At 44.9% G+C, this 24,854-nt stretch overlaps 1 protein-coding gene across 1 annotated transcript in view; it reads right to left on the reverse strand.

Moving 5' to 3' along the window:
* Positions 1 to 24,854, reverse strand: part of URB1 (URB1 ribosome biogenesis homolog) — a 163,688-nt gene that overhangs the window by 51,735 nt on the left and 87,099 nt on the right. Inside the window, exons 25-29 of the mRNA XM_082246095.1 lie at positions 22,391 to 22,449; positions 19,557 to 19,750; positions 16,040 to 16,150; positions 7,089 to 7,152; positions 4,657 to 4,825 (exon numbers count right to left, since the gene is read on the reverse strand). Coding sequence (XP_082102221.1) covers positions 4,657 to 4,825; positions 7,089 to 7,152; positions 16,040 to 16,150; positions 19,557 to 19,750; positions 22,391 to 22,449 — 597 coding nt within the window. The remainder of the gene's footprint in view (positions 1 to 4,656; positions 4,826 to 7,088; positions 7,153 to 16,039; positions 16,151 to 19,556; positions 19,751 to 22,390; positions 22,450 to 24,854) is intronic.

A 24,854-nucleotide genomic window follows, 5' to 3' on the forward strand; every position in this document is an offset into this window, starting at 1 on the left:
GGTTCTCGCTTGTTGCGAGGTCCCTTAGCTTTAGCAGCCTGTGGCAAGAAAGTGCTCTTGCCCCCAGTGGCATCCTTAATAATTTCATCTAGGGTGGCCCCAAATAGGCGATTCCCCTGAAAGGGGAGATTCGTCAAGGTCTTTTTGGAACCTAGGTCAGCTGACCAGCATTTTAACCACAGCACACGTCTGAGGATTACCGCTGACATAGATGCATGCCCTAATAGGGGGGTAGCATCCAAGGCTGCGTCACAGACAAACTGTAGCCCTTGTATAATCTGTTCCATCAAATCAGATGTTCCCTGGGGGATATCTTTTCCCCTTAGGTCTTGGCGTACCAATCTCGCCCATTCCGTTAGTGTCTGGGAAACTAGACCAATAACAATTACTGGTCTAAATGCTGACCCTATCAGGGAGAAGATAGTGCGGGACTCCGCTTCCATCTTTCGATCCACCGGATCCTTAAAGGACGAAGTGTCCTCCACTGGGATAACCGTGGCTTTATTCAGCCTGGAAATAGGTGGATCCACCACTGGTGGTACCGTCCATTTCTTAATGAGGGATTCCTCAAACGGATAGCGTCTAGTAATACGCTTGGAAATAGTAAAGGTACGCTTAGAATGCTCCCATTCTCCTTTAATTTTATTACCAAAACACTTGGGTACAGGAAAAACCTTCACCGTTTTGATGGGCTTGTTAGTACCAAAAGGAATCTCTGTTTCAGTTGCCTCTGCCGGTAAAACCTCAAGTCTTAAGGTTTCCCGCACCGCCACAACTAGTGCGTCCACCAATGCTTCTTCCTGAATTATGGCGGAAGAATGAACGTCCTCCTCACTGTCTGAGGGAGCTTTACCTGAGATAACAGCCCTTGCAGAGGGACCTGCAGCTGCAGTGACCATCTCTGAATCTGAGTCAGAGGTGTCAGATAATATAGGGGTAGGCGGGGGTCGCTTTCTTGACCCCCGTCCCTGACAGGCCGCCTCCACCCGAGCCACCATAGACTCCAAAATTGCTGTAAATGCATCCATACTGTGTGCACCGGCGGGTCCCGTGGCCCCCCTCGAGGGAAACAGGTGGGGGTACTTGTGTGGCAGGGTCCATGATTATTCTAGTAACTACCCGAAAAATACAATCCAAACTTAAATAAAAAACTTTTTTTTTTTTTTTTTCAGACCCCCAGCGCCACAAAAGCCCCTCAGTGTTACCTGCTAGGGATCCCTATCGATCGAGAGAGAGAGAGATAGACCCCCAGGCTCACCACTTGATGCTCAGAGTTCACTGCAACAGGTTACAGCGCTGTCTTCACAAACAGGAAGTCTTTTGGCTGGCTGCCCGGGAAGAAAGGAGGCGGCTCCGCCCCTCTGCACGCCTTCCGGCGCCTCCCCTAGCTCCACGAGGTGTTTGAGTCACCTCAAACATGGCCGCCCCCATGCTGCAGACACGAGGCTACGCCAAAATGGCGGCCTCGTGCGATCTATGGCGGTCTGATACAGCATAGCGGCGTCCTGCAGAGTAACTAGACATCGCAAAATCTTTCTCTCATGGAGATCAGCTTGACCGGCGGAACCGCGTGGCCGTTGGGAGACCTGCTTCAGCTGGAGGAATGACCTGGCAAGCCGCATACCTGTCCTGTGCTTCTGACAGGTAGGATGCTTCTAGTAACACAGTAAGCTTCCAGCGCTGCCACATATTACAATCATTTAAACATACTTTGTAATTAGATTGCCAGCTCCCAAACCAAGCCTGCTGGCTTTTTGTACACACAATTCACACTCAATATAGGGGGATCTGTGCTATGTTATAGGATAGAGGGGAACTCATCCTTACCATTACAGAGAGGGGCCCGCGTTCACCACAAGACCCGTCAGGGGGAAAAGGGGAACATACTACTCACCATACCGGAACCAGGCGGGCGCCAACTCCTGACAGTACCCCTCTCCACCGAAGTTGGAGGGCTGTCGACCAATACGGACGCCGTGACTCATGGTCCTTGGCGTTTCAGCGAGACGTTTAACTCGCAGGGTCAGTCCCCTCAAGTGGGACTATGTCGCGGCCGACCCAGCGCGGAGCTATGGCCTGCACGCACTCGTAGGCTGAACTGGGGTGACCACTGGATCTCAACATCCCGCCCGTCGCCCAGTTCAGCTTTCTTGCTTGAAGATCTCACAGGAACACTGGAGAAAAAAAGCTGTCTAAAAAAATCTTTTCTAAGAAAAAAATCCTGCCAGGACCGAAGATCCCAGCAAGGTATCTAGGTCCTTACTCCTGACTAGACAGAAAAAAACTGATTTGCTGTGGCAGAGAGAGAGAGGATATACCCTCGGGGACTGCCCCTAGGGTGTGGCCAGAGCATTTTATTTCCTGTCTAGTCCTACTCCTGTGGAGGCAACATAACCCGAAGGTGCTGTATCACCGAGGACTACGTCTGTCAATGAGCGATAGAGAAATAGTGATTTGATAAACATTTGCACAACTATTGTCGGGCCTAAAAATCAGTAGCACATTTTTTTTATTCTATAGGTCATGTGCTTTCAGAAAATATATTTGGTTTGGGGGGTCTTTTAGAAACTCTGAAAGCTATAGATGAAAATTGATCAGCTCAGATTTTTATAGTAAATGTTTTTTTTTTTTTTACAGTTTTGTGCACCATTTCACAAAAAGGCTCAGCTTAAAATGTACAAATATTTGGTAATAACTCAATATAGTTTTAGCTTTTATATTTACTAGGAATTTAGTAAATTTTGCCATGTATGTATCCACTAATAAGGATTTTAATGTATTTTTAGCGAAAATATTGTTTTGATAAACATTTGCACAGATATCACAGGACCTAAAAAAATCAGTAGCACATTCCTTTTATTCTTTTGGCATTGAGAAGGTGTTTTGTCACCTCCTCAATGCCTGATTTAACCTCTTAAATGCTGGTCTACTGTGCTGCAACCGCATGAGTTGAAGTTTGGTAGATTGGTAGTGTCCAAGAATACCAGGGGGTATAATTCCTCCCATGGATGCAAAGCAACACATCTGCGTCATGTGTACACCCTTGGCCGCTGCATTCCTAGCTAAAGGGGGAGCAGTTGTGTAAAAACATTTTCTCCCAGAGTGGCTCGGGAGTGTAGTAATCCTAGAACACTGGTAGACGAGTGCTGGAATGTAAACCGAGACGCGCATGCACAGATCAGTGTACATTCTGAAGGGGATTGCAAACACGCAGGTAAGTATTTTAATGCAGAAGAGACACTGCACGACTTGCCTGCAAAAAAAAAGTCTGTCTCACTTTAAAAGAAATCAAATGCAGCCACCACCTCAAAGGACTTCTAAGCTGCAATATATTACATGTTTGTTCTTGGGTTTAGATACCCTTAAATAAGATGAAGTGCAGGAAGTGCAGCCTGCTAATACATTACACTGATAAAAGCAGACATGGCACTATTGCTTTTAACCTCCCTAGCGGTATTCTCGAGTGTGACTCGGGGTTAATTTTCAGTACCAAAAGTGGTAACCCCGAGCCACACTCGGGATTACACCAGAATGTTACTCACCTTCTCTGCGATCCCCACGATCCTCCCCCGCCGTCCTCACACTCCGTTTCCCCGCTCTGTGCTCGGCAGATGCCGGCACTTGCCTTCCGGTTCCCTTCCCTTCCCTGCAAGCATTGCAAAGGAGGAGGGTGGAACCGGCGGCAAATTCAAAAACGTAAATACACTAATGACATAATACAAAGCGGTTTTGTTTATAACGGATTACACTGTATCATGCTATTTCACCACAGGATTGCACCTGGTGACTTTTCCAGTGCCCTCATTGTGCTTTTCCAGTTCTTTGTGCCTGGAAAATAGAGAACGACCATGGCGTCCAAAAAGCGTTCTTTTTGCGCTTATAGACGAACTGGAAAAAAGCGAAAGCGAAACAAGAGTTACTTGAAGAACTGAGCGATAGCGATTCATGGGAAAATTCGTCATCAGGTATGGAAAGTGACGACCGCGACGATTCTGATGTCTCTTTCTGGCACATAGCTTGTGGAATTTGGGAAGTATATCAAATGATTCTCTCTTTCCAACAGAGCTATGTGCCAGAAAGAGACATCAGAATGATCGCTGTTGTCAGTTTCCGTACCTGATGACAAATTTTCCCACGAATCGCTCAGTTCTTCAAGTAACTCCGCTGTTTTCCAGTTCGTCTAAAAGCGCTTTTGCGTAAAAAGAACACTTTTTAGATGCCATGGTCGTTCTCTATTTTCCAGGCACAAAGAACTGGAAAAGCACAGGCAGGGCACTGGAAAAGTCACCATGTGAAATCCTGTGGTGAAATGGCATGATACAGTGTAATCCGTTAGGATCACAGCTTTGTATCATGTCATTTGGTTTATTTACATTTTTTTAAATTGCCGCCGGTTCCACCCCCTGAGTCGCAACGCTCGCAGGGAAGGGAACCGGAAGACAGGTGCCAGCATCGGCCGAGCACACAGCGGGAGGACGGCGGAGGAATGAAGGGGAAGGGGAGTTTTAAAATACAAAACAGATTTCCATGCAAAACAATGTACTGCTTTTAGCACAGAAATCCTGACATAATCAGACCGCCAGGGAGGTTAAAGAACACTAGCACTCCTTCCCCTGAGTGTAGGGAATACAAATGGAACAAATTCTAATAAAATACCTGAGCAATCAGCTTGCGGTGAAGTGGGAAATTCAGGATGGTTTCCAGCATTTTTTCTCGGTCTAACAGGCTGAGAATCTCCTCCATGGTTGGCTGCTGCCACAGGGATTTCCCCAAACTTTTCCTTGTCTTGTGATGCTCTACCGCAGCCGGACCCCACAACAGCAATCTGCAGCAGGAAGGGAGGTTACGGTTGGTGTCAGTAATGCAAGAACAGATTCTAGCATCTATGTTTAATTACACTTTTTTTATTTTGTAATACTTTATTTTCACTATTTTTTTTTTTTTGGTAGAACAGCGTCACTCTGCAAAGTACACGATGTAAATCAAGCACAGTTGTCAGGAGATTTTTTTTTTATATGCACATACAATAACACAACATAATAAGCAATTCAGCATCTGTTTCCATGTGCAATATAATTAAAAAAAAAAAAAAAGGAGGAAAAAATGTTGCGGTAACATCTTAAAAAGTGTTTAGATGGAATTCAGTTTTCATTTGTTAATTTGTTTGCCCCGGAAGATGTCCTTTTGATGACGAAATGCGTATAGGATGGAGCCACCTGCTGATATTGCGTACCGGAAGCCCATGTTTTTGCCGGCTGTGTTTGAATTTTGAATGCGCATTACCTGTGTCTTGTATAGTTGGTGATCAAATGTGTTATGCCAGGGATCCCTGTCTGTTGATGACCCAGGGACACTTGTGTGCAGATGGCATTAAGGCCTGAGTATTTCTACTGAAGCTCTGTGTGACCGCTCTGAATAAAAGGGGCATTAATAATTGGCAAGCCTCCATCCTCTAGTTTTGGTGTTGGTGACACTGCGGGCACTAATTTGAGGACGGAGTCCATTCATCCTACATATTTCATTAGACTTTTCCGATTTCACTTGGAGCTCGTGGGACTTTTTTGGATCACTGTCTAATCTGCATTTTATGGACACTGTTATATCTTATATGTATTTTAGTATATGCAGGGTTCATACACATTTTTATCAAAAAAATGCCCTGACTTTTCCTTGACTTCAAGTAAATATTCATGACCTAATGTTACATGAAGTGTCTATGTATACATGTTAAATAAGAAGAAAATCCATGTTACACCCAGCATATTTTTACTAAAATAAATGACAAGCTTTGTAGTGTACAGTCATGATGGATAAGGTGCAGCCAGACTGGTATGGATGGCACAGATGCACAAATGCGGCGCTTACATCGAGGGCAGCTCTTTGTTAGGTCGAAGCAACAGTCCCACGAACAGGCAGAAAAGAGAAAAAAGCGCCACTCAGTGTAGCAGATGTAAATAATTTTATTGACACATATTAAAAACTTACATGGAGGTAAGCGTCTATGTTCATAGCTCGGCGTCCTTCTAGGTCTGCGGTGTTTCCGCCCCTGAGGGTGGCCAGCAGCCGGGAGATGACACTAGGGGAGAACCAATCAGGGGACTCAGTCAGATCGAGGCAGCGGTGAAGCGCATACCTCACTGGAGGTCCGCACGAATGTGATGACGCAGGGGGGGGGGGGGGTGGTTACTGGTTTCGGAGCATGCGTGAACCCCCCCCCCCCTGCTTACATCTGCTACACTGAGTGGCGCCTTTCTCTCTTTTCTGCATATTCGGATATACAGTGACTGTGAAACAAATTTCCATGACTTTTCCAAAACTTTTCCAGGCGTGGAAATTGCCATTTTAAAATTCCATGACTTTTCCAGGTTTTTCATGACCATATAGAACCCTGTATATGAGATTGTTTTATTTAGAACGGTATTTTGAATTTGCACATTTATAATTTGCGCGTTCACGTTTGTTTACCGCAACATCTGTTTATCTTGCCACTGGGAAGGATATCTTATTTTTGTGCTTGCAGCTTTTTTTTTTTTTTTTTTATGCATTTCCTTTTTTTAACACATTTGCACGTTCTTCTTAAAATTCTTCTATTTTCTGGCCAGATCACCAGGTAACAAGAAAAAAAAAAAAAAACAATGCAGCTACCACATTTAAGAATTGTTAACTGCAACATATTACATTTTGTTTTCTGGATTTATTACCGCTTTGAACATAAAGGGGTTGATTTATTACAGTTGTACTCTGCAAGTGCAGTTGCTCCAGAGCTTAGTAAGTGAGATAAAGCTTCACTTTGCAAAGAATACCCAATAACATGCAAGGAAAAAAAACACAATCGCATTTTTACTTGCAAATGATTGGATGATGGAAGTCAGCAGAACTTCTGCTCATTTACTAAGCTCTGGACCAACCACTCTTGCAGAGTGCAACTGCACTTCGCAAATAGCACAGTCTATTTGCCTTTTGTAAACAACCCCAAAGTTTACTACTTTCAGCAATGCAAATATTACAATATTATTAACAGCTTCATTGAGACTATGCCCAGCTTACTTCTTACAGATCTGACTAGAATATTGGGTTGGTGACATTACCTAAAATCTCTGAGGCTCAGGTTATTTTGTTCATAGGCCTGCAGAAGGGAAAGGATTTTCTGGTCTAGAATAAAAGCAAATATAGTTAAAAATAACAGAAATGGAAAATGAGAGAAAACCATCAGAGGGGCATACCCACTTTCAATAAACTTTTCTTGTGTCTTAGATTTTTACAGCAGCTTGTGCCCCTCCATAACATGACTTTAAATAAGACGATGCAGAAGGAGATGTACAGGCAGACATTGAAAAGAAATCGAAGATAGGATGATTAAAGGGTTAATCCAACAAAACAATATCTTGGTTTGCAGAAGATGCTCTAGAGTGAAACCACCCAATTTTTTTCAGTACCGATCAGGGACTATGGTGGAGAAATCACTGCAAACTTGTTTCTCTCATTGCAGTAGTTCATTCGGCCTGTCGGATTTGTATATGGTGTGTGTGGAGAGGAACGATCTGACCATGTGTATGCTGTGCAGAGCCAGACAGAGATCTCCAGTGTTAATATAGGAAGGCTGATACCGCGGACAGACACTTGACCTGCACGCATCCATTAGTTCAGCTTCCACATCATGACAACATTTTCCTTTAATAGCATAGAGTAGACCTGCACGATTAAGCGTTAAAAAAATACTGTTCTCGATTTAACCCCTCTCACAATCCTAATCCTGCATTTCCACAATTCATGTAACAAATGCAGAGACATTCTCTGCTCATAGCTGTCAAAAAAAAAAAAAAAAGGCAGCCGGTGTTCTAAAATTTAGTCGGACCCGTGAAAATTCCAGACCCTCGTCACTTCCGGTGACACTACATCATAACCCAGCTGATGCGAGCCCCGGTGCGCATGCGCACAAGGTCCGATGAAATTCTACGACTTACGAACAGCTGAGAAGAGGAGGGGCTGAGGTGGGACGCACACATCGCTGCGGGATAATGTTACAACACCGCCGTGCAGAGCTGACTTAGAGGAGGCGGGAAGGAAGTGAATACTTATACTAAATAGTAATGATAAAAAAAAAAAAAAAAAAAGAAATACTAAACATTTTTTATCATTACTATTTAGTATGAGTATTTACTCCCTTCCCGCCTCCTCTGAGTCAGCTCTGCACGGCGGTGTTGTAACATTTTCCCACAGCGGTGTGTGCGTCCCACCTCAGCCCCTCCTCCTCTCAGTCAGCTGTTTGTAAGTGTTAGAATTTTTATCGGACCTTGAAAATGCCTTTTGCCCATGTGCACCGGGGGTCGCAGCAGCTGGTGGTGAAGGAGCCGTCCCCGGAAGTGACGAGGTTCCAGAATTTTCACGGGTCCGACTAAATTTTAGAACACCGGCAAAGTTGATCACAACTTTGCTCAGCGCTGAAATAAAAAAATATTGTATCATTTGATTCTTTTAGATCAAAGGGATGAACTGCCTCTGTAAATTAGGTAAGTTTAACCACTTAAAGACCAGGCCTTTTTCTGACACTTGTTGCTTACATGTTAAAATCAGTATTTTTTGCTAGAAAATTACTTAGGAACCCCAAAAATTGATATATTTATTTATTTATATATTTCTTTTATAGCAGACACCCTAGAGAGACCCTAGAGAATAATTGTGGTCGTTGCAATATTTTATGTCGCAACGGCCTTTCAAAAGCAATTTTTTGGGGGAAAAATACACTTCAATAAATTTAAAAAATAAAACTAAAGTTAGCCTAATTTTTTTGTATAATGTGAAAGATGTTACGCTGGGAATCATGATCTCAATCGTGCAGCTCTAGTATAGAGAATGCCAAGTGGGAAATCCAGGGCGAGTGTGAGAATTTAGTGTTCCAGAGCAGGAAAGAATATAGCAAGAACTATGGCAAGAAGACCTCCTCCCCAGCACCAAGTGACAGAACAATCCAGGGGTTGATTCACTGTATAGAGCACTACCTGGAACTGAAATATAACTTTTGGTTGGACATGCCCTTTAACTAATTATCTAACGTGGTACATTTTCCCAACGGTGGATCGGCAGCCAAAACGGTACCGGGGTGATGTCTAGCTGCAGGCATCACTCCGGTACAACCAATTGAAGCAATATCAGCCGGTTTGTGGCCGATACTGATACTTCAAAAAAAGAAAGCGAATATTGGCCTCTGATATTTGGCCCCACCAATAATCGGTCGATCCGTAGTTTACAGTGCTGATCCCTCCCTTTCCCCTTATAAGACAGAGAGAGAGATTGATCATTTGTGAATGGCCACAAAATGAATGAGTCAAGAGCTGCATCCGCAGATCCATGTATTCTGCTTCAGTGACACAGGGATCTTTTTCTTTTCAATATGTTTATTAAATAACCTAATAAAAAGGTACATACAGATAATAAATTAGCCTGCAAGGCCCAAAGGTGTAAATTAACAAGTACAGTATGAAAAATCAAAACCTTTTAGAGTGATTTGTGTAATTATATGGAGACAGACAGAGTATGAATCAAACAAAACGAATCACCACAAGTAGTAGCTAATGCTTCCTACACCCTCTAAGCTTCTAGTCATCGAAGGCCCAGGGGATCCCAGGCTAGGGGAAGGGCGCGTCGGCAGGGCCCCTCCAACCTGGTGGGGAACAGACACGCCACCCCCATGGGATCAAACTGCGGACGTGGAGACCCCATCACAGGTATCTGGAGACTCTGGAGACTCTGTTCATGATACCTTTGTAAGAGCGTTGGGAGTGACTGGAACCACTCGCCCGGGCCCCACTGTATATCCAAATCCGATTCCCAGGACTGAGCATAGGGTGGTTTATCTACCTGGTCAGCCAGGGAAGAATAGATAGTAGAGATGTCTCCCCTCTGATCCATAATTTTGGAACACCATTGTTCATAGGTTGTAAGTTTTTTTTTTTTTTTGGGGGGGGGGGGGCAGGTTTGTCTAGCCAGAGTGTAGGAAGTGCGAAATCTGGGACAGTCTAAATTTCTCAATGGCAGGTATTTCGAGTTTACTCACACTATCCAAGAGAAATGGGACCCATTGAGTTAAAAAAGAATCCTATTCTGAAGAGACCTTTGTTGAGCCACCAATGAAAGGCTTGTATATTTAAACCCGGGGGAAAGGAAGGGGTAATGAATCGTATAGAGAGGGGTAAGAGGAATCAAAGATCCACTCTTGTGTCCAAAAAAACAAAACAAAAAACCTGTGCTTGGCTATCAAGAGAGATAAGAGAGGAAGAAAAAGAGTTGTTCTCCTTTGGATACAAGTGTTCAACCTTCTGAGCACTCCATATAGTAACATGAGAAGAGGAAAAAGGATTTCACAATTAGGGATAAAGAATAGATGAAAAGTGAAGAGAGAGAAGAGGAGGGGAGAAGCCCAGTGGCTTTTAGAGAAAGAAAAGCCTATGAGCAAGGGGAGGGGAAGTAGGTCTGCTGTAAGGGTCCTTTTGGGGGAATACCATGTCCGGGTACAAGAGAACTCCAACATAAAGCACCCAAGGTTCCCAGACGGTTTCAAACTTTCGCACTCCATCTTGAAATTAAGCAACGAGTTGTTCCTGGGACATGATCCAGGAGACCTTCCGTTTTGTTGCTGATATTGAGACTGAGGGCTTCTTCCAGGCTCCGGCTATCGCAATTTTAGCTCCCAAAAACATAAAGATCAAGGTCTGAGTATGTTTAGGGCTTTTGTCTATTCTGTGGTTCAAGAGGGCTATATAAAAAGATAGATCCTGAGGAACAACCACCCCAGTTACTTTCCATATTCGGTGGAGATATTTGTTACAATAACCTCTAATAGGGGGGCAAGACCACCATGTGTGAAACATGGAGCCAACTACATTACACCCTCTGAAGCACAGGGGAGAAGCGTCTGGGTAGATCCTGGCTAATCTGAGGGGGACATAATACCATATAGTAAGTATTTAACATTGGCTTCTATAAGAGATGTTCAGGATACCTTTGTAAGAGCGTTGGGAGTGACTGGAACCACTCGACCGGGCCCCACTGTATATTCAAATCCGATTCCCAGGACTGAGCATAGGGTGGTTTATCTGCCTGGTCAGCAAAAGCAGAATAGGTAGTACAGATGTCCCCCCTCTGATCCAAAATTTTGGCACACCTTTGTTCGTAGGTTGCAAGTTTTTTTTTTTTTTTGGGGGGGGGGGGGGGGGTCAGGTTTGTCTAGCCAGATAGGAAGTGCGAAATCTGGGACAGTCTAAATTTCTCAATGGCAGGCATTTCGAGGTTACTCACACTATCCAAGAGAAATGGGACCCATTGAGTTAAAAAAAAATCCTATTCTGAAGAGACCTTTGTTGAGCCACCAATGAAAGGCTTGTAGATTTAAATCCGGGGGAAAGGAAGGGTTATTAAAAAGGTGGGAGAGTGGTTTGGTACTAGACATTAAGGAAGCAGCTTGTTTAAATAGAGCATCACACAATGCCAGGGAGTGAGAGAGGGTGGAGGCGAAGACTGTAGGTCCCCCCTTAGGAGAACTCCAGAGCAGAAAGTCTATAGTGTGCAGGGGATAGTGAGGATACAGCGGTCAAGACCCCAGCGTGTAGGTCCCTTCCCGACACGTTAAGTGTACCAACACGTTTTCATAGGGATCTGCCTATCTTATATAGGATCCTTGCTTTAGGAACGGCGGTCTGTTCACTGTATCCAGTGTAGGGTGATCAAGGGGTGGTTCTGCAGGCCAGGCCGGATTTCCAGCTCTTCATTGGACTGGATTATAAGGCTCATTTTTATTTGGCTTCTGGCGAGTGCATTTAAATGGTGAAGGAGGAGCACATCCATACTATTGTATTAGTCACTCAAGGTGTATTATTCATTACTGCATTCTTTTTCCATTAATCTGGTGAGTGTTTTGACACTTCACAAATTTCATGAACATCTCACTTCAATTTCTGGACTATGGACAATTATGCACATTTGGACTGTTAATGTAGTTCACTCTCACAGTATATAGTGCTGATTATTATAGTTTTGCATTATTGTTTTTATAGCGCTGAACACATTTTGTACATGATGTTTGTGGTATTAGCTAGGTAAAATTGGGGGAAACTCTGGTGAAGGAAGGAGGGGTTGTAGGAAATTGGGAAAAGAGTTTCCAGTAGGAGACATCCGTCTTTAGGGTATGATATAATTGGAGCAATTTCCGCAGTTTTACCGGGAAATTAAGACTCTGTACATTGTGGGATAAAATCTGCATGATTGCATTGGAAGGTTTAAACTTAGCCATGGATCAGAGGTTTGGACAACTTAAAACAGAAGAAACTCTCACCCAGTTAAGACATGTCGCCCTATCGTGCAGGCATGTGTAGGGGGAAGGGGATTGGGAAATGCCGCTCAGGTGTGTGTCCAATCTGGTGCTGGCTAGATCCGCCATCCGGAAAGATACATGTAGAAATGTGAAGCCGCACACAGATGAATGAAATCAAAAAGCGGTATCTTTATTCTTCAAAATCATCCAGGACAAACAGACAGTGTGAGGAACAGAATATGTCCAAGGTAGACGCGTTTCACGGCACGAACGGCCGCTTACTCATTACCACGTGCAGGGCACCCACAGCCTTTCCAAAGTCTCAATCCTGCGAATCGATGTTAAAGGAATTCCAGGCAGACCATAGGAAAGGCAGAGGTTGGGGTAAGAAAAAGAAAAGAGGTAGAGAAGGGGAAGCAAAAGAATACAAGGCAACAATTGGAAAGACAATGAAACCAAAAACCAAGTAACCCATCCAGGTGAGGAAGGGTCCAGCCACTTCCCGCCATAAAACCTGAGAATAGGGATATCCCAGGAAAGTGGGGAACAATCTGCCACTGAGAGTAAAACAAACGCATCAGTGGCAGGTGGAGGCACATTGTATCCACTTCGGTCCAACTGCCTAAAGATATAACAAACTTCAAATAACAAGAGCGCTGTTCCTTAAAACATGGAAGAAGTAGGGCGTGAACAGTTGTCGCCAAGCTACCCCCTATCCCCTGTCAAGCAACCAGACAGCAAAGATTTCTTTGTTTCCCACCGGGACCATAAAGGAGGCAACTGCACAGGGTCAATCATAACATTCCGTAGAGCAATGTATCCAGTGAATATAGTGGGTCCCAGAGTTTGCCCCACCAAAGGGGAGAACCCTAGGACCCATCCTGGATGACATCCCAGTTGTATCTTAACAAATATGCCCAAGTAAAACTAAAGATAGGTGTAAGAAAAACCTTGGAAACGTCAAGACATTAGACTTTGAACTTGTCAAACATTGGGGAATAGGACTACCAGGTCCTTCTACCCCCCTCCCACATTGGAGGAGTCCCCCAGTAACAAAGAGGTAAGATTATGCTAAAAGCTAGCATGAATCGTGTGGAGAGGAAGGCTGAATGAAAGATCAGTTTCAGAAAGTGCTGAACAGGATCCAGCTGTCCTTGATCCAGATTACTTCCTCAAGGAGGTTGAGAGTCCCTTGACCTCTTTGGTTGTTGTTCAGGCCAAACCAGAGTAAGTGGACAAGGAGGAGAAGACCTCTTGGCAGATGAGGGACCCCTGGCGGTGGAGGGAGGAGGGATCTCTTTGCTAATCAGCCCCAGGTGTAGGAGCAGGCGTTAAAGAGGTTGTAAACCCATTTTTTTTTCACCCTGAAAGAGAAACACATAATGAGCTAGTATGCATATACTTACCTTAGAACGAGCCCCCGCCGTGCCGCCCGCTTACCTGTATGACGGGCGACATGTTCAGTCGCCCGTCTTCCGGGATCGCGACATCCGGCCATCTGATTGGCCGGAGCCGCGGTGACGTCACTCCCGCGCACGCGTGCAGGAGCCGACAGTCACGGCACGGGGCTCTGAAGGAACGGCACCAGCGGCCGTTCCTTCAGAGCGCATGCGCCAGTGACATCACTGGCTGCATGTAAGGTAAATATCTCCTAAACGGTGCATGTTTAGGAGATATTTACAGTACCAATAGGTAAGCCTTATCATAGGCTTACCTATAGGTACAACTTCCTGAGGAGGGTTTACTTCCTCTTTAACCTTCTGAGAATGATGAGAAGCTGTGGGCCTTGTTCAGATATGAGAAGTTCAGGTGAAATGGAAGGGACCATCTGTATGTTATGTCCTTTTGAGCCAGAACTTGAAGGAGGGGTTTCAGAGAACAACGTATTTGTACGGTAAAAGGGAGAGGTCCGCAAAGACCTGGACCCAATGTCCCTGAATATTGAGCCCATCTGAATTCCTGGACAATCACCTCTTCCTTAACAGAGTAAAAGTGGGGTTTAACTATGTCTCTCGGTAGTACGCCGGATCGCATTGGTTGAAAGGCTCTATGCACTCTGTCCAATTCCAAACAAACAGTGTTCTGGGATGTCTGGGATTAAGGCTGGCCATACATGTTCAGTTTTCTTGTACAATTTTCTGTTAGATTTACCACAAACCACATATGAGGTCAAAGCTAAACAACACTTTCACTTGTATCCAATTAGGCAGGCCTTTGTACTACATAGTTGAAGGTAAATTTCAAGAAAATTGTACAGAAAATTGTATAATGCATGGCCAGCTTTAGTCCTTGATGAAGGAGCGAATTGCATAGTTAACTTCTTTCACTGACTTTGAAGTTGTATCGTCTTGAACGGTTTTCAAGGTCATCTATTTTGGACAATGCAGTTTTCAACTGCTCCTGGGTGTCCTGTATTCTGGAAGTGTTTTGGTTAATTCTGGCTACAGATTTATCAAGCTTTCTTTTCCATGACTTCAATCCGTGATCCCAAATGCTGCAGTTCAGCATAGATGGAGGTGGTGATCTGTGCAGCTGTTTGGGCCAGACCCCTGGGCAGCATTGTGGAAAAAGCGGCCATCATGGAAGAGAAATCAGAAGGGGTGATTTGTGGATTGTGGGCCCCCTTCTCACATGCATCTGGGGTGGCCAGAAAGTCACTCATGGGTGTCAGGATAAGGTCTTCACATGTCCTCCCAATCAGTGATTCAGTAGATGCTGGGGAAGGGGGCAGCATGGGGGCTGATTACTCACTGTGACATGTATTATAGGACTCATTGCAGGGCTAGAGGCGTCTTGCTCAGCAATGGAACCCTCTGTATCACCGCCTGTGCCTCGTGTGGTAGCGGCCACCATCTTGGATAGACTGGCATGCCGCAGGATGTGATCAAGCTGACTGGACAGATTTCTCCTGGCAAAGCTTTCCGGACATCAGATTATTCCCTGGGTATTCCCAGGTCGATCACTGGTGGAGCGGGTCAGGAACGAGTGCTCTGAAGGCTGTGGCAGGGCTTAGAGGACCAGAGCAGTGCAGAGCTCCAAGGCTAAGCAGCCATCTTGAAGTTCACCCTGCATGTACCGTCAGGGATCTTTTTATTAACCCTTTCATGCTCCCATCCTCTCCCACACATTCTAGCTCTATGTATTTTAACCCTTCACCACCCTTATCCTGCCCTTCATCTCCATCCTGCCAATGTATGTGACAAGTACATTAACCCCTTTGCCTCCTCCTTCCTCTGTACATGATTTATACATTTAATGTATCTAGTGCACCATTCTCAATCACCTCTGTACCTGCATGTTTCTTTATTTCCCAAAAATTGTGCAAAAAATTATATCACCCTGGGGTGTATACTTTCCAAAACATGGTCATTTTGTGGGTTTTTGTACGATTCTTGAATGTTTATCTTAACAAATAAGGGAAACCTTTTTTTCAACATTTTGGGTCTTTATTCTTTTTTGTAGTCAAAAATAAAAAACCTAGCGGTTATTTAATACATCCAAAAGAAAACTCTGTCGCAAGGAAATTATATGAAACTCATTTGGGTACAGAGTTGTGTTATAATGGAGTAATCGCCAAACTATCATAGCGCTGAAAAACAGCCTGGTAATGAGGGGTATTACAGGCTGGTACTCAAGATGATAAAATCCAAATGTCACACAATGCATTTGACCTAAATATAGTGGGCCAGTCAATCTATAAATAGATGAGAAATTAATTGCACTTCACATTACCTGTTACGCTGAGGGTTGCTCCATAGGCTCCAAGTAAAACAGCGAAATGATTCTTGTCACAAACCGATGGACATTTTTTGATTATAGTTCCCAGCAGATCCGCCAATTTTTCTGTAATAAAAAAAAACAGTCATATACAAGGCTGGAGTGTTCCCTACTATTCGTGACATCGATACAGAAAAAGCACAAAGCAACCATACAGATTTCAGAATTTAGTTAACTACGGATATGTTTTTTATTATAATACCGCAATACCCTCATAACCGTTGAATAAGCTTTTACTAAAACTTTCCATGTGCAGAACCAATGGAAATATCTTTTGGAAATAAATTTATCTTCCAACAAAAAATAATGAGTAAAGATGCCTGCCCGCTGCACCTTTACAGAAAAAATGTGATGGTGAACTAAACTAAACTTTTAGCATTCCCATTTACTTGTATGGGGAAACGTGTATGTCATGAACAGTGTTGGTAGTAACTGCGTTTAAGTAAACGGCGTTACTTAACGCAGTTACTTTTGAGGGTAACGAGTAATCTAACTGAATACTCGTTCCCTCCCTGTAATGCCGCTGCCGTTACTTTCGGCTGCGTTACCACAATTACATCTACCGCCACTAGATGGCAGTAGATGTAATTGTATTCAGGGGTCGGCAAGGTGTCTGCACACGGACACTGGTGTCCGTGAGCGGTCCTTGCAGTGTCCGCCGCGCCGAAAGGCGTCTGCTGAAATCGGATCGCTCGGGGGCGGAGCCTCAGGCCTCCCTCGGGTTGTCCGCTCCCGCCTCCTGTTCGGCAGTGGCACCGCCCACAAAGTGGAGTCGTGGTGGAGACTGGAGAGAGACCTGCGTGCGCGGCTGCGCAGTGATCTCTCTGTGACTGACTGTCCAGCGCGGGAGAAGAACAGTGGAGGACTGTAACGGTAGGTTGTGGTGGACTCACTGGACTGGAGGCCTGGGAACCCTGCTTGGACTGCTTTAAGGGGGACTGTCACCCTGACCTGCTGTAAGGGGGATCTAGGGGGGACCTAGGATGGCTGACCTGCCTGCCATTGCCTGCTCTAACAAAGGGGTATTTATAAATATGGGGGACCCTCACCCTGTCCTAGGCCTGCTCTAAAGGGGGATCTAGGGGGCTCTAAAGGGATATTTATAAATATGGGGGACCCTCACCCTGTCCTAAGCCTGCTCTAATTGGGGATCTAGGGGGTTGCCTGCTCTAAAGGGGTATTTACAAATATGGGGGACCCTTGGCCTAGGCCTGCTCTAAAGGGGGATCTAGGGGTCCCCCCTAGATCCCCCTTTAGAGCAGGCCTAGGCCAGAGTGAGGGTCCCCCATATTTATAAATACCCCTTTAGAGCCCCCTAGATCCCCCTTTAGAGCAGGCCTAGGCCAGGGTGAGGGTCCCCCATATTTATAAATACCCCTTTAGAGCCCCCTAGATCCCCCTTTAGAGCAGGCCTAGGCCAGAGTGAGGGTCCCCCATATTTATAAATACCCCTTTAGAGCCCCCTAGATCCCCCTTTAGAGCAGGCTTAGGACAGGGTGAGGGTCCCCCATATTTATAAATACCCCTTTAGAGCCCCCTAGATCCCCCTTTAGAGCAGGCCTAGGACAGGGTGAGGGTCCCCCATATTTATAAATACCCCTTTAGAGCAGGCAATGGCAGGCAGGTCAGCCATCCCAGGTCCCCCCTAGATCCCCCTTTAGAGCAGGCCAGGGTGAGGGTCCCCCATATTTATACATCCCCCTTTAGAGCAGGCAAGGGACTCCTATGGGGGACCTGCCTGCACTAAAGGGGGATCTATGGGGGATGGTTGACCTGCCTGCCCTTGTCTGTTCTAAAAGGGGATCGGTGGGGGACCTGCCTGCCCTTGCCTGCTCTAAAGGTGATGTATAATTATGGGGCACCCTCGCCCTGGCCTGCTCTAAAGGGGGATCTATGGGGGACCTGCCTCCCTTGCCTGCTCTAAAGGGGATGCATAAATATGGGGGACCCTCACCCTGGTCAGGCCTGCTCTAAAGGGGGATCTATGGGGCACCTACCTGCATTACAGCGGGATCTATGAGGACCTGCCTGCTCCAAAGGGGGATCTACGGGAGACCTGCCCTGGCCTGCACTAAATGGGGATCTATGGGGGACCTGCCCTGGCCTGCACTAAAGGGGATCTACGGGAGACCTGCCCTGGCCTGCACTGAAGGGGGATCTATGGGGGACCTTACTTTTGCCAGACTGGCAAAATATATATAAAACAACCAGTGGCAGTTACTTACAAAACGATATAGTCCAGGAGACTCCACCACCACCACAGGGCACTGGGCAGCAGGAAGTCCACCACCACCAGTCCACCAATGGTCCAACGCACACAGCCAGCCCAGAAGAGGAGAGAGGCACAGACAGGCAGGCTTGAGGCCTGCAGGAGGACGGAGCCAGAGGGACCCGGACAACAGTGTGCTTGCCAGGCCAGAGGCCACACCACCACCAGCAAGCCCAGCACAGCAGGTACCAAAAAAAAAAAAACTCAGACAGTCAGGATTCAGGTCTCAGACCCCCACCAGCCACCACCCACCGGCCACCACACCACCACCAGCAGCGTGCCACACCACCAGTGTTCCACACCACCACCACCACACCAGTGTTCCACACCGCCACCACCACCAGTGTGCCACACTGCCATCACCAGTGTGCCACACTGCCACCACTCGTGTGCCACACCACCAACAGCCAGCCACTCCAGGCCGCAGGTACAAAAAAACAAAACAAAATATAGTTACTCACAGTCAGGAGGACTCAGGACTCAGACCCCCACAGTGTGCCACACCGCCACCACTATTAAAGATCTCATAGAACGTAATTGCATTATAGAATATTAAAAAAAAGTCACAGTTACTTTGCTGAGTAACTAATTACTTTTTCAATGTGGTAACTGAGTCAGTAACTCAATTACTTTTTGGGAAAAGTAATTTGTAACTGTAACTAATTACTTTTTTAAAGTAAGATGACCAACACTGGTCATGAACAAGGCCCTTACTTTGACCTGAATAGGCAAAGCACAGGTTCACTATAATTTATCTTTGATGAACTCTAAAGATTACAATAACAGAAGAGACGTATTGAAAAAATCATGGAGGATAAAATAGAGTAGACACTATGGTGGGAATTAAAGAGAGGTGCAGGCTGTTCTGAACTGATAAAACAGTGCAGATCTTGCGCTATTTACTGTATGGGGTCTGTTCCAGATATGGCATAGACAGCAGGAAAGCTGTTGCTGCTTTCTGCCTATCTCCCCTGTGCCTGCAGCTAATTGGACGCATGTCTCTGTTGTGCTGCCAGTTTTTCACTTGGTACCTTTCAGCAGGAATCAGCCAAAATTTAAGCAGTGTATGACAGACTTTAGTAATTTCAGCAGTCAAACGAAGTCTGATTTTCTGGTGTGAATTTCACTTTTTTTTTTTTTTTTACTGCTCCTTGCACTTATTTACTGAGCAAGCTCAACAGAGTGTTTGTGATTTTTACTGACCTCGAAGGACATTGCTGCTGCTCTCCTCCTCTCTGGATCTCAGAAAGTTTGGCAGGAAAAGAGAATGCTGCATCACCATCATATGGATAACCGATAACTGCACTAAACCCTGCGTACAGGGGCCACTCGGCTCATACCACTCCTCAATTCCAGCACACAAAGCATCCAAAAATGTACAGTCTTTGTATCGATACCTGTCAAGAATTGAGGCATTAGAAAACGAAAAAAGAAAGAAATACATATTTCCTTAAAAGTTATAAACGCAAATGCTAAACACAAAACTACATAAAAAATCAATTCCAATATGCTTCTATGGATAACAGTCACAGAAGGGTTGAAACACTTACCTTTCCCTGAGAATATCCGTGCAGGAAGGTCCAATCAGCCAAAATCAACTAATTCTCCCATTCAGAAAAGATCACACGACCTTTGGAGCCATACTATTTTAAATTACAGTTAAAGTAGAACTATAGGCATAGCTTTTTTTTTTTCATTTTGGGTAGAGCAAAGGAGGGTTATAACCCATCAGGTTTTTTTGTTTACCATCTGTGTCCTATTGCGGAGATTTCCCTTCACTTCCTGTCCCATAGCCAAACAGGAAGTGAGAGTAAATCCCTGCATATTAGGGAAATTCCTTGGGGACCCCCATGGGCACCAGAAGTAATGTCCACATTGGAAGATTTTCCCTCCATTGCATTTCTGGAGACAACCAAAAATTTGGGATTTTATTTTACTTTCATTTTCAATGATAATGGTAAACATGACAAACAGAGAGGATGAATCTCCTTTACGGAGGCAAAGACAGCAATAAAAACTGACAGGGGGCTTATCCATCTACAGTTGTACACGATATCTTATAAATATCTCTATAAACTTAAAAAAAAAAAAAGTTTTGTCAGCCATAGATGGAGCACTTTTGTGATCCATGGCTGCAGGAAAGAAAATCACTTGTATCCCCATCAACAGTCAGTGTTGATTGGAGAACCCCTCCCGCAGAGCTAATGTGTTCTCCTGGGGGGGGGCATCCCTGCCAGGAGAACACACAGTGATTGCTAGCAGCTATAGCCACTGGCAATAATCGCAAGAAAAGTCCAACAGGCTGGTTGTACCCAAGTTGATCGATTGATCAAGGTGTGTTACTGGCCAGATCGCCAGGTGAAAACAGAGAGAAATATGCCAAAAAAAAGAAAATTGAATGCAGCCACCACATCTTATACACTAGAATATTGTGCATTTTTGGGTTTGAGTTTAATTCTGCTTTAAGATTATGCCTGTCATTGCAGTTTGGACTAAGTTATCATTTACAAGATCCACCATGCCACTGCACTGCCATATTCTGGAAATTTAGTCCTACAACTAAGGAAGCGGCTGCCAGTTACATATAACTTAATTGTACAGTGGGGGAAATAATTATTTGATCCCCTGCAGATCTTGTAAGACCTTTCTTGTAGTTGGTTATGCACACATCTCAGGAGGGATTTTGGTCCACTCTTCTTGACAGATCTTCTCTACATCCTTAAGGTTTCTTGGCTGTCGCTTGGCAACTCAAAGTTTCAGCTCCTTCCATACATTTTCTATAGGATTAGGGTCTGGAGACAGGCTAGGCCACTCCATGACCTTAACATGCTTCTTCTTGAGACACTCCTTTTTTTTCTTGGTGGTATGTTTTGGGTCATTGTCATGCTGGAAGACCCATCTATGACCCATCTTCAGAGTTCTGGAGGTAAGAAGGTTCTCATCCAAGATTTTACAATGAATGGCCCCATCCATTGACCCCTCAATGAAGCAAAGTTTGCCTCTACCTTTAGCACCTTAGAAACAATCCCAAAGCATAATGTTTCCACCTCCGTGCTTTACTGTAGGGATGGTGCTCTTAGGGTTATAGTCAGCATTTTTATTCCTCCACACAGGGTGAGTCGAGTTAATGCCAAAGAGCTTAAATTTTGGTCCTCAACACTTTCACCCACTCCTCTGAATCATTTCGATGTTCACTGGCAAACTTCAGACAGGCCTGTACATGTGCCTTTTTGAGAAGGGGGACCTTGCGGGTGTGGTGGGATTTCAATCCATGGCTGTGTATTGTGTTGCCAGTGGTTGGTTTGGTGACTGTGCTCCCAACGGCCTTGAGATCATTTATAAGCTCCTCCTGTGTAGTTCTAGGCTGCTCCCTCACTTTTCTCATGATCATCCCTACCCCATCCCTATGAGGTGAAATCTTGCACGGAGCTCCAGATCTAAGGCAATTGCTTTTTTTGTATTTCTTCCATGGGTGAATAATCACGCCAACAGTTGTCTCTTTCTCACCAAGCTTCTTGCTGATGGTCTTGTAGCCCATTCCAGCCTTGTGCAGGTCTACAATCTTGTCCTTAAAATTATTTGACAGCTCTTTGGTCTTGTCCATGATAGTGAGGTGTGAATAGAAGAAAGCAATTCTGTGGACAGTTGTCTTTTAAAAACATAACGAGTTGGCGTTAGGAGCACCTTCCTAAATTGACAGGACTAATCTGTGTATCACATTAGCACGTACCGTAGCCAGTTAGTGGGAGCCAGAAATATTGTTGGTTGGTCGGGAACATAATACTTAGTTTACTCACTGAACTGCATAACATTATACATTTGTTTCATGTGTTTTTTGGATTTTTGGTTGATATTCTGTCTCTATCATTTAAAATACATACAGGATAAAAATGATAGATCTTTCATTTCTTTGTAAGTGGGCAAACTTACAAAATCTGCAGGGGATGAAATTACTATTTTCCCCACTGAATATAATTGCAATAACACACTAGTTTGTAAAATGTTTAGACATTGAGACTAAGGAGAATACAACTCACTTCAGTCCGGCTTTCACAAAGCTGTTCCATTCAGTAGGGACATCCTCCTTCACCAAGGGCTGCGGGTATAGACAGAAGGTTTACATATAAAATATAAATGGAAAAACATGAAGGACAGTAGTTGTCCTACCTAAACTAAACATTTATTTTACATTTTAGGCTTATTGATGCGGTAGAGATTAAAGTAGAACTACAGGCAGTCCCCGGGTTACACACATCCGATTTACAAACGACTCACACTTAAAAACGGTGTGAGACAACAGGTAGTGAGAAGAAATCAACCCCTAGGAAGGGAAATTCACTCCTGTAAGAGTTCTCATGGGAAAAATTGGATTTTTGTACTTACTGTAAAATCCATTTCTCTGAGTTAGACGGACACAGCGCTCCATAAATCATAACTACTGGGTTATATTGCCTCCTCCAGGAGTAGGACTAGGAAGAACAAAAACACCTGGCTACGCCCATTGGCCGTCCTCAGCTTGGTATATAACCTCCCTCTCTACTCTAGGTAATTCGTTTAGTAGCAAGCAGTATTTGAAGTATCAGAACTCCATAGAAGGGTGGGTGCTGTGTCCGTTGATGAACTCAGAGAAATGGATTTTACAATAAGTGCAAAAATCCCATTTTCTCTTTCCTTCATCAATGGACACAGCGCTCCATAAATCATAACTACTGGGACGTCCAAAAGCAGTGCCAAAAGGAAAATGAGGGGTGGGGAAAATAAACCAAGGCTAAACATAAGTGACTTTAACCAGGACACAGGAGCCCCGTCTGAAAAAATTAAATTTTAAAGAAAAAACGCCCCTCAAGAGGGAACAGCCCCTCTTAAACAGCAGCCTGCAAAACTTTGCGGCCAAAAGAAGCATCCGCAGATGCCAAAGTATCTACCTTAAAAAATTTTGTGAAGGTATGCACCGACGACCAAGTGGCCGCCTTGCAAACTTGTGATACTGATGCCCGATGACGGAAGGCCCAAGGAGCACTCAGCCCTGAGTAGAATGCGCCGTGACAGGGAAAGGTGGAACCTGACCTTTAATGGAATAGGCCTGAGTCACCCGTCTGTCTGATTCATGTGGAGATGGTAGCCTAAGAAGCGGCCAGCCCTTTTCTTGGTCCGTCCGTAACCACATAAAGCGAGTTTGACCTCCGAAAGGACTCAGTAGCTGTCAGATACACCTGAATCGCACGAACCACATCCAAGGTATGCAAAGCATATGCCTTGGGATGAGCTGGCTTGGGACACAAGGAAGGCAACACAATGTCCTCATTCAAATGGAAACCGGAGACAACTTTGGGCAGGAATTATGAACAGGAATGAAGAACCACTGTATCCCTATGGACCACTAAATAGGGACTGCGACAGGATAATGTCCCAAATTCCGATACCCTGCGGGCCGAGGTAATAGCCACCAAAAATGTCACCTTCTGGGATAACGTAGACAATGGAATCCCCCGAATGTTCTTAAATGGAGGTTTCTGGAGAACCAAAAGCACTAAATTTAAATCCCATGGCGGCAAAAGAGACCGTACAGGTGGAGCCTCATGTCGAACCCCCTAAATGAAGGTACGAACTAAAGAGTGCGTGGCCAGGGGTTGCTGAAAGAAGATTGTCAAGGCAGACACCTGGCCCTTGGTGGTATTCAAGGCCAACTTCTGATCAACACCCCGTTAAAAAAAGGTTAAGATCCGAGCCACAGAAAAAGATCGAGGATGAGCGCCAATCGACTCACACCAGGAAATCTACACTTTCCATGTACGATGGTATATCTTGCTGGAAGATGACTTCCTCGCCTTCACCATAGTAGAGATCACTGATCCAGATAAACCTCTATACCTCAGTACCTGGCTTTCAGTAGCTAGGCCATTAAAACTGTAAAGAAGATGGTAGATTACACCTGTAGACAACTGGTCTTCTCTGAGAGGAAGCCCTCAAGGGAAGTTTAAGGCCACCAGGATGATTGGAAGATCGTCGATTACTCGCAGGAACTGTGGAAGAAGCCTAAGCTGAGGATGATACTGGCCTTAACGTGGCCCTTTGATGCCTGCGGCATCTCTCAGAGGGAATTCGTGAGCTTGTCACGAACTTTGTTATCCTCCTGTGGAGCCAAACCTGCTAAAGGAGCTGCATGTAGGACTGTGCAAACAGAACAGAACTGTCTTGAAGCAGGATACCACCAGACTCAGAACCTGTATGCAAATTGGGAGAGAGAACTAACTGTGTGACAGCAGCCGGTGAATTACAGCCTGTGGTTCCTGAAATGTGTCCAGAGGAAGGACCACCCTGGTCAGAATTAGAATCAGACCTAGGTAAATCAATTCCCTGGAAAGGGGGATAGGGGGGACCTTAGGTAGTTCTGACATGACCTGAACCTTTGCAGGAATCAAATCCGCACAAGGAGACTCGGGACTTAAAAAACTTGAAAAGAACAAACTTTGCCCCCCTTTCTGGGTACCCCCAAAATAA

The sequence above is a fragment of the Pelophylax lessonae genome (genome assembly GCF_965119305.1).
Source record: "Pelophylax lessonae genome assembly, chromosome: 2".
Lineage (NCBI taxonomy): Eukaryota > Metazoa > Chordata > Amphibia > Anura > Ranidae > Pelophylax > Pelophylax lessonae.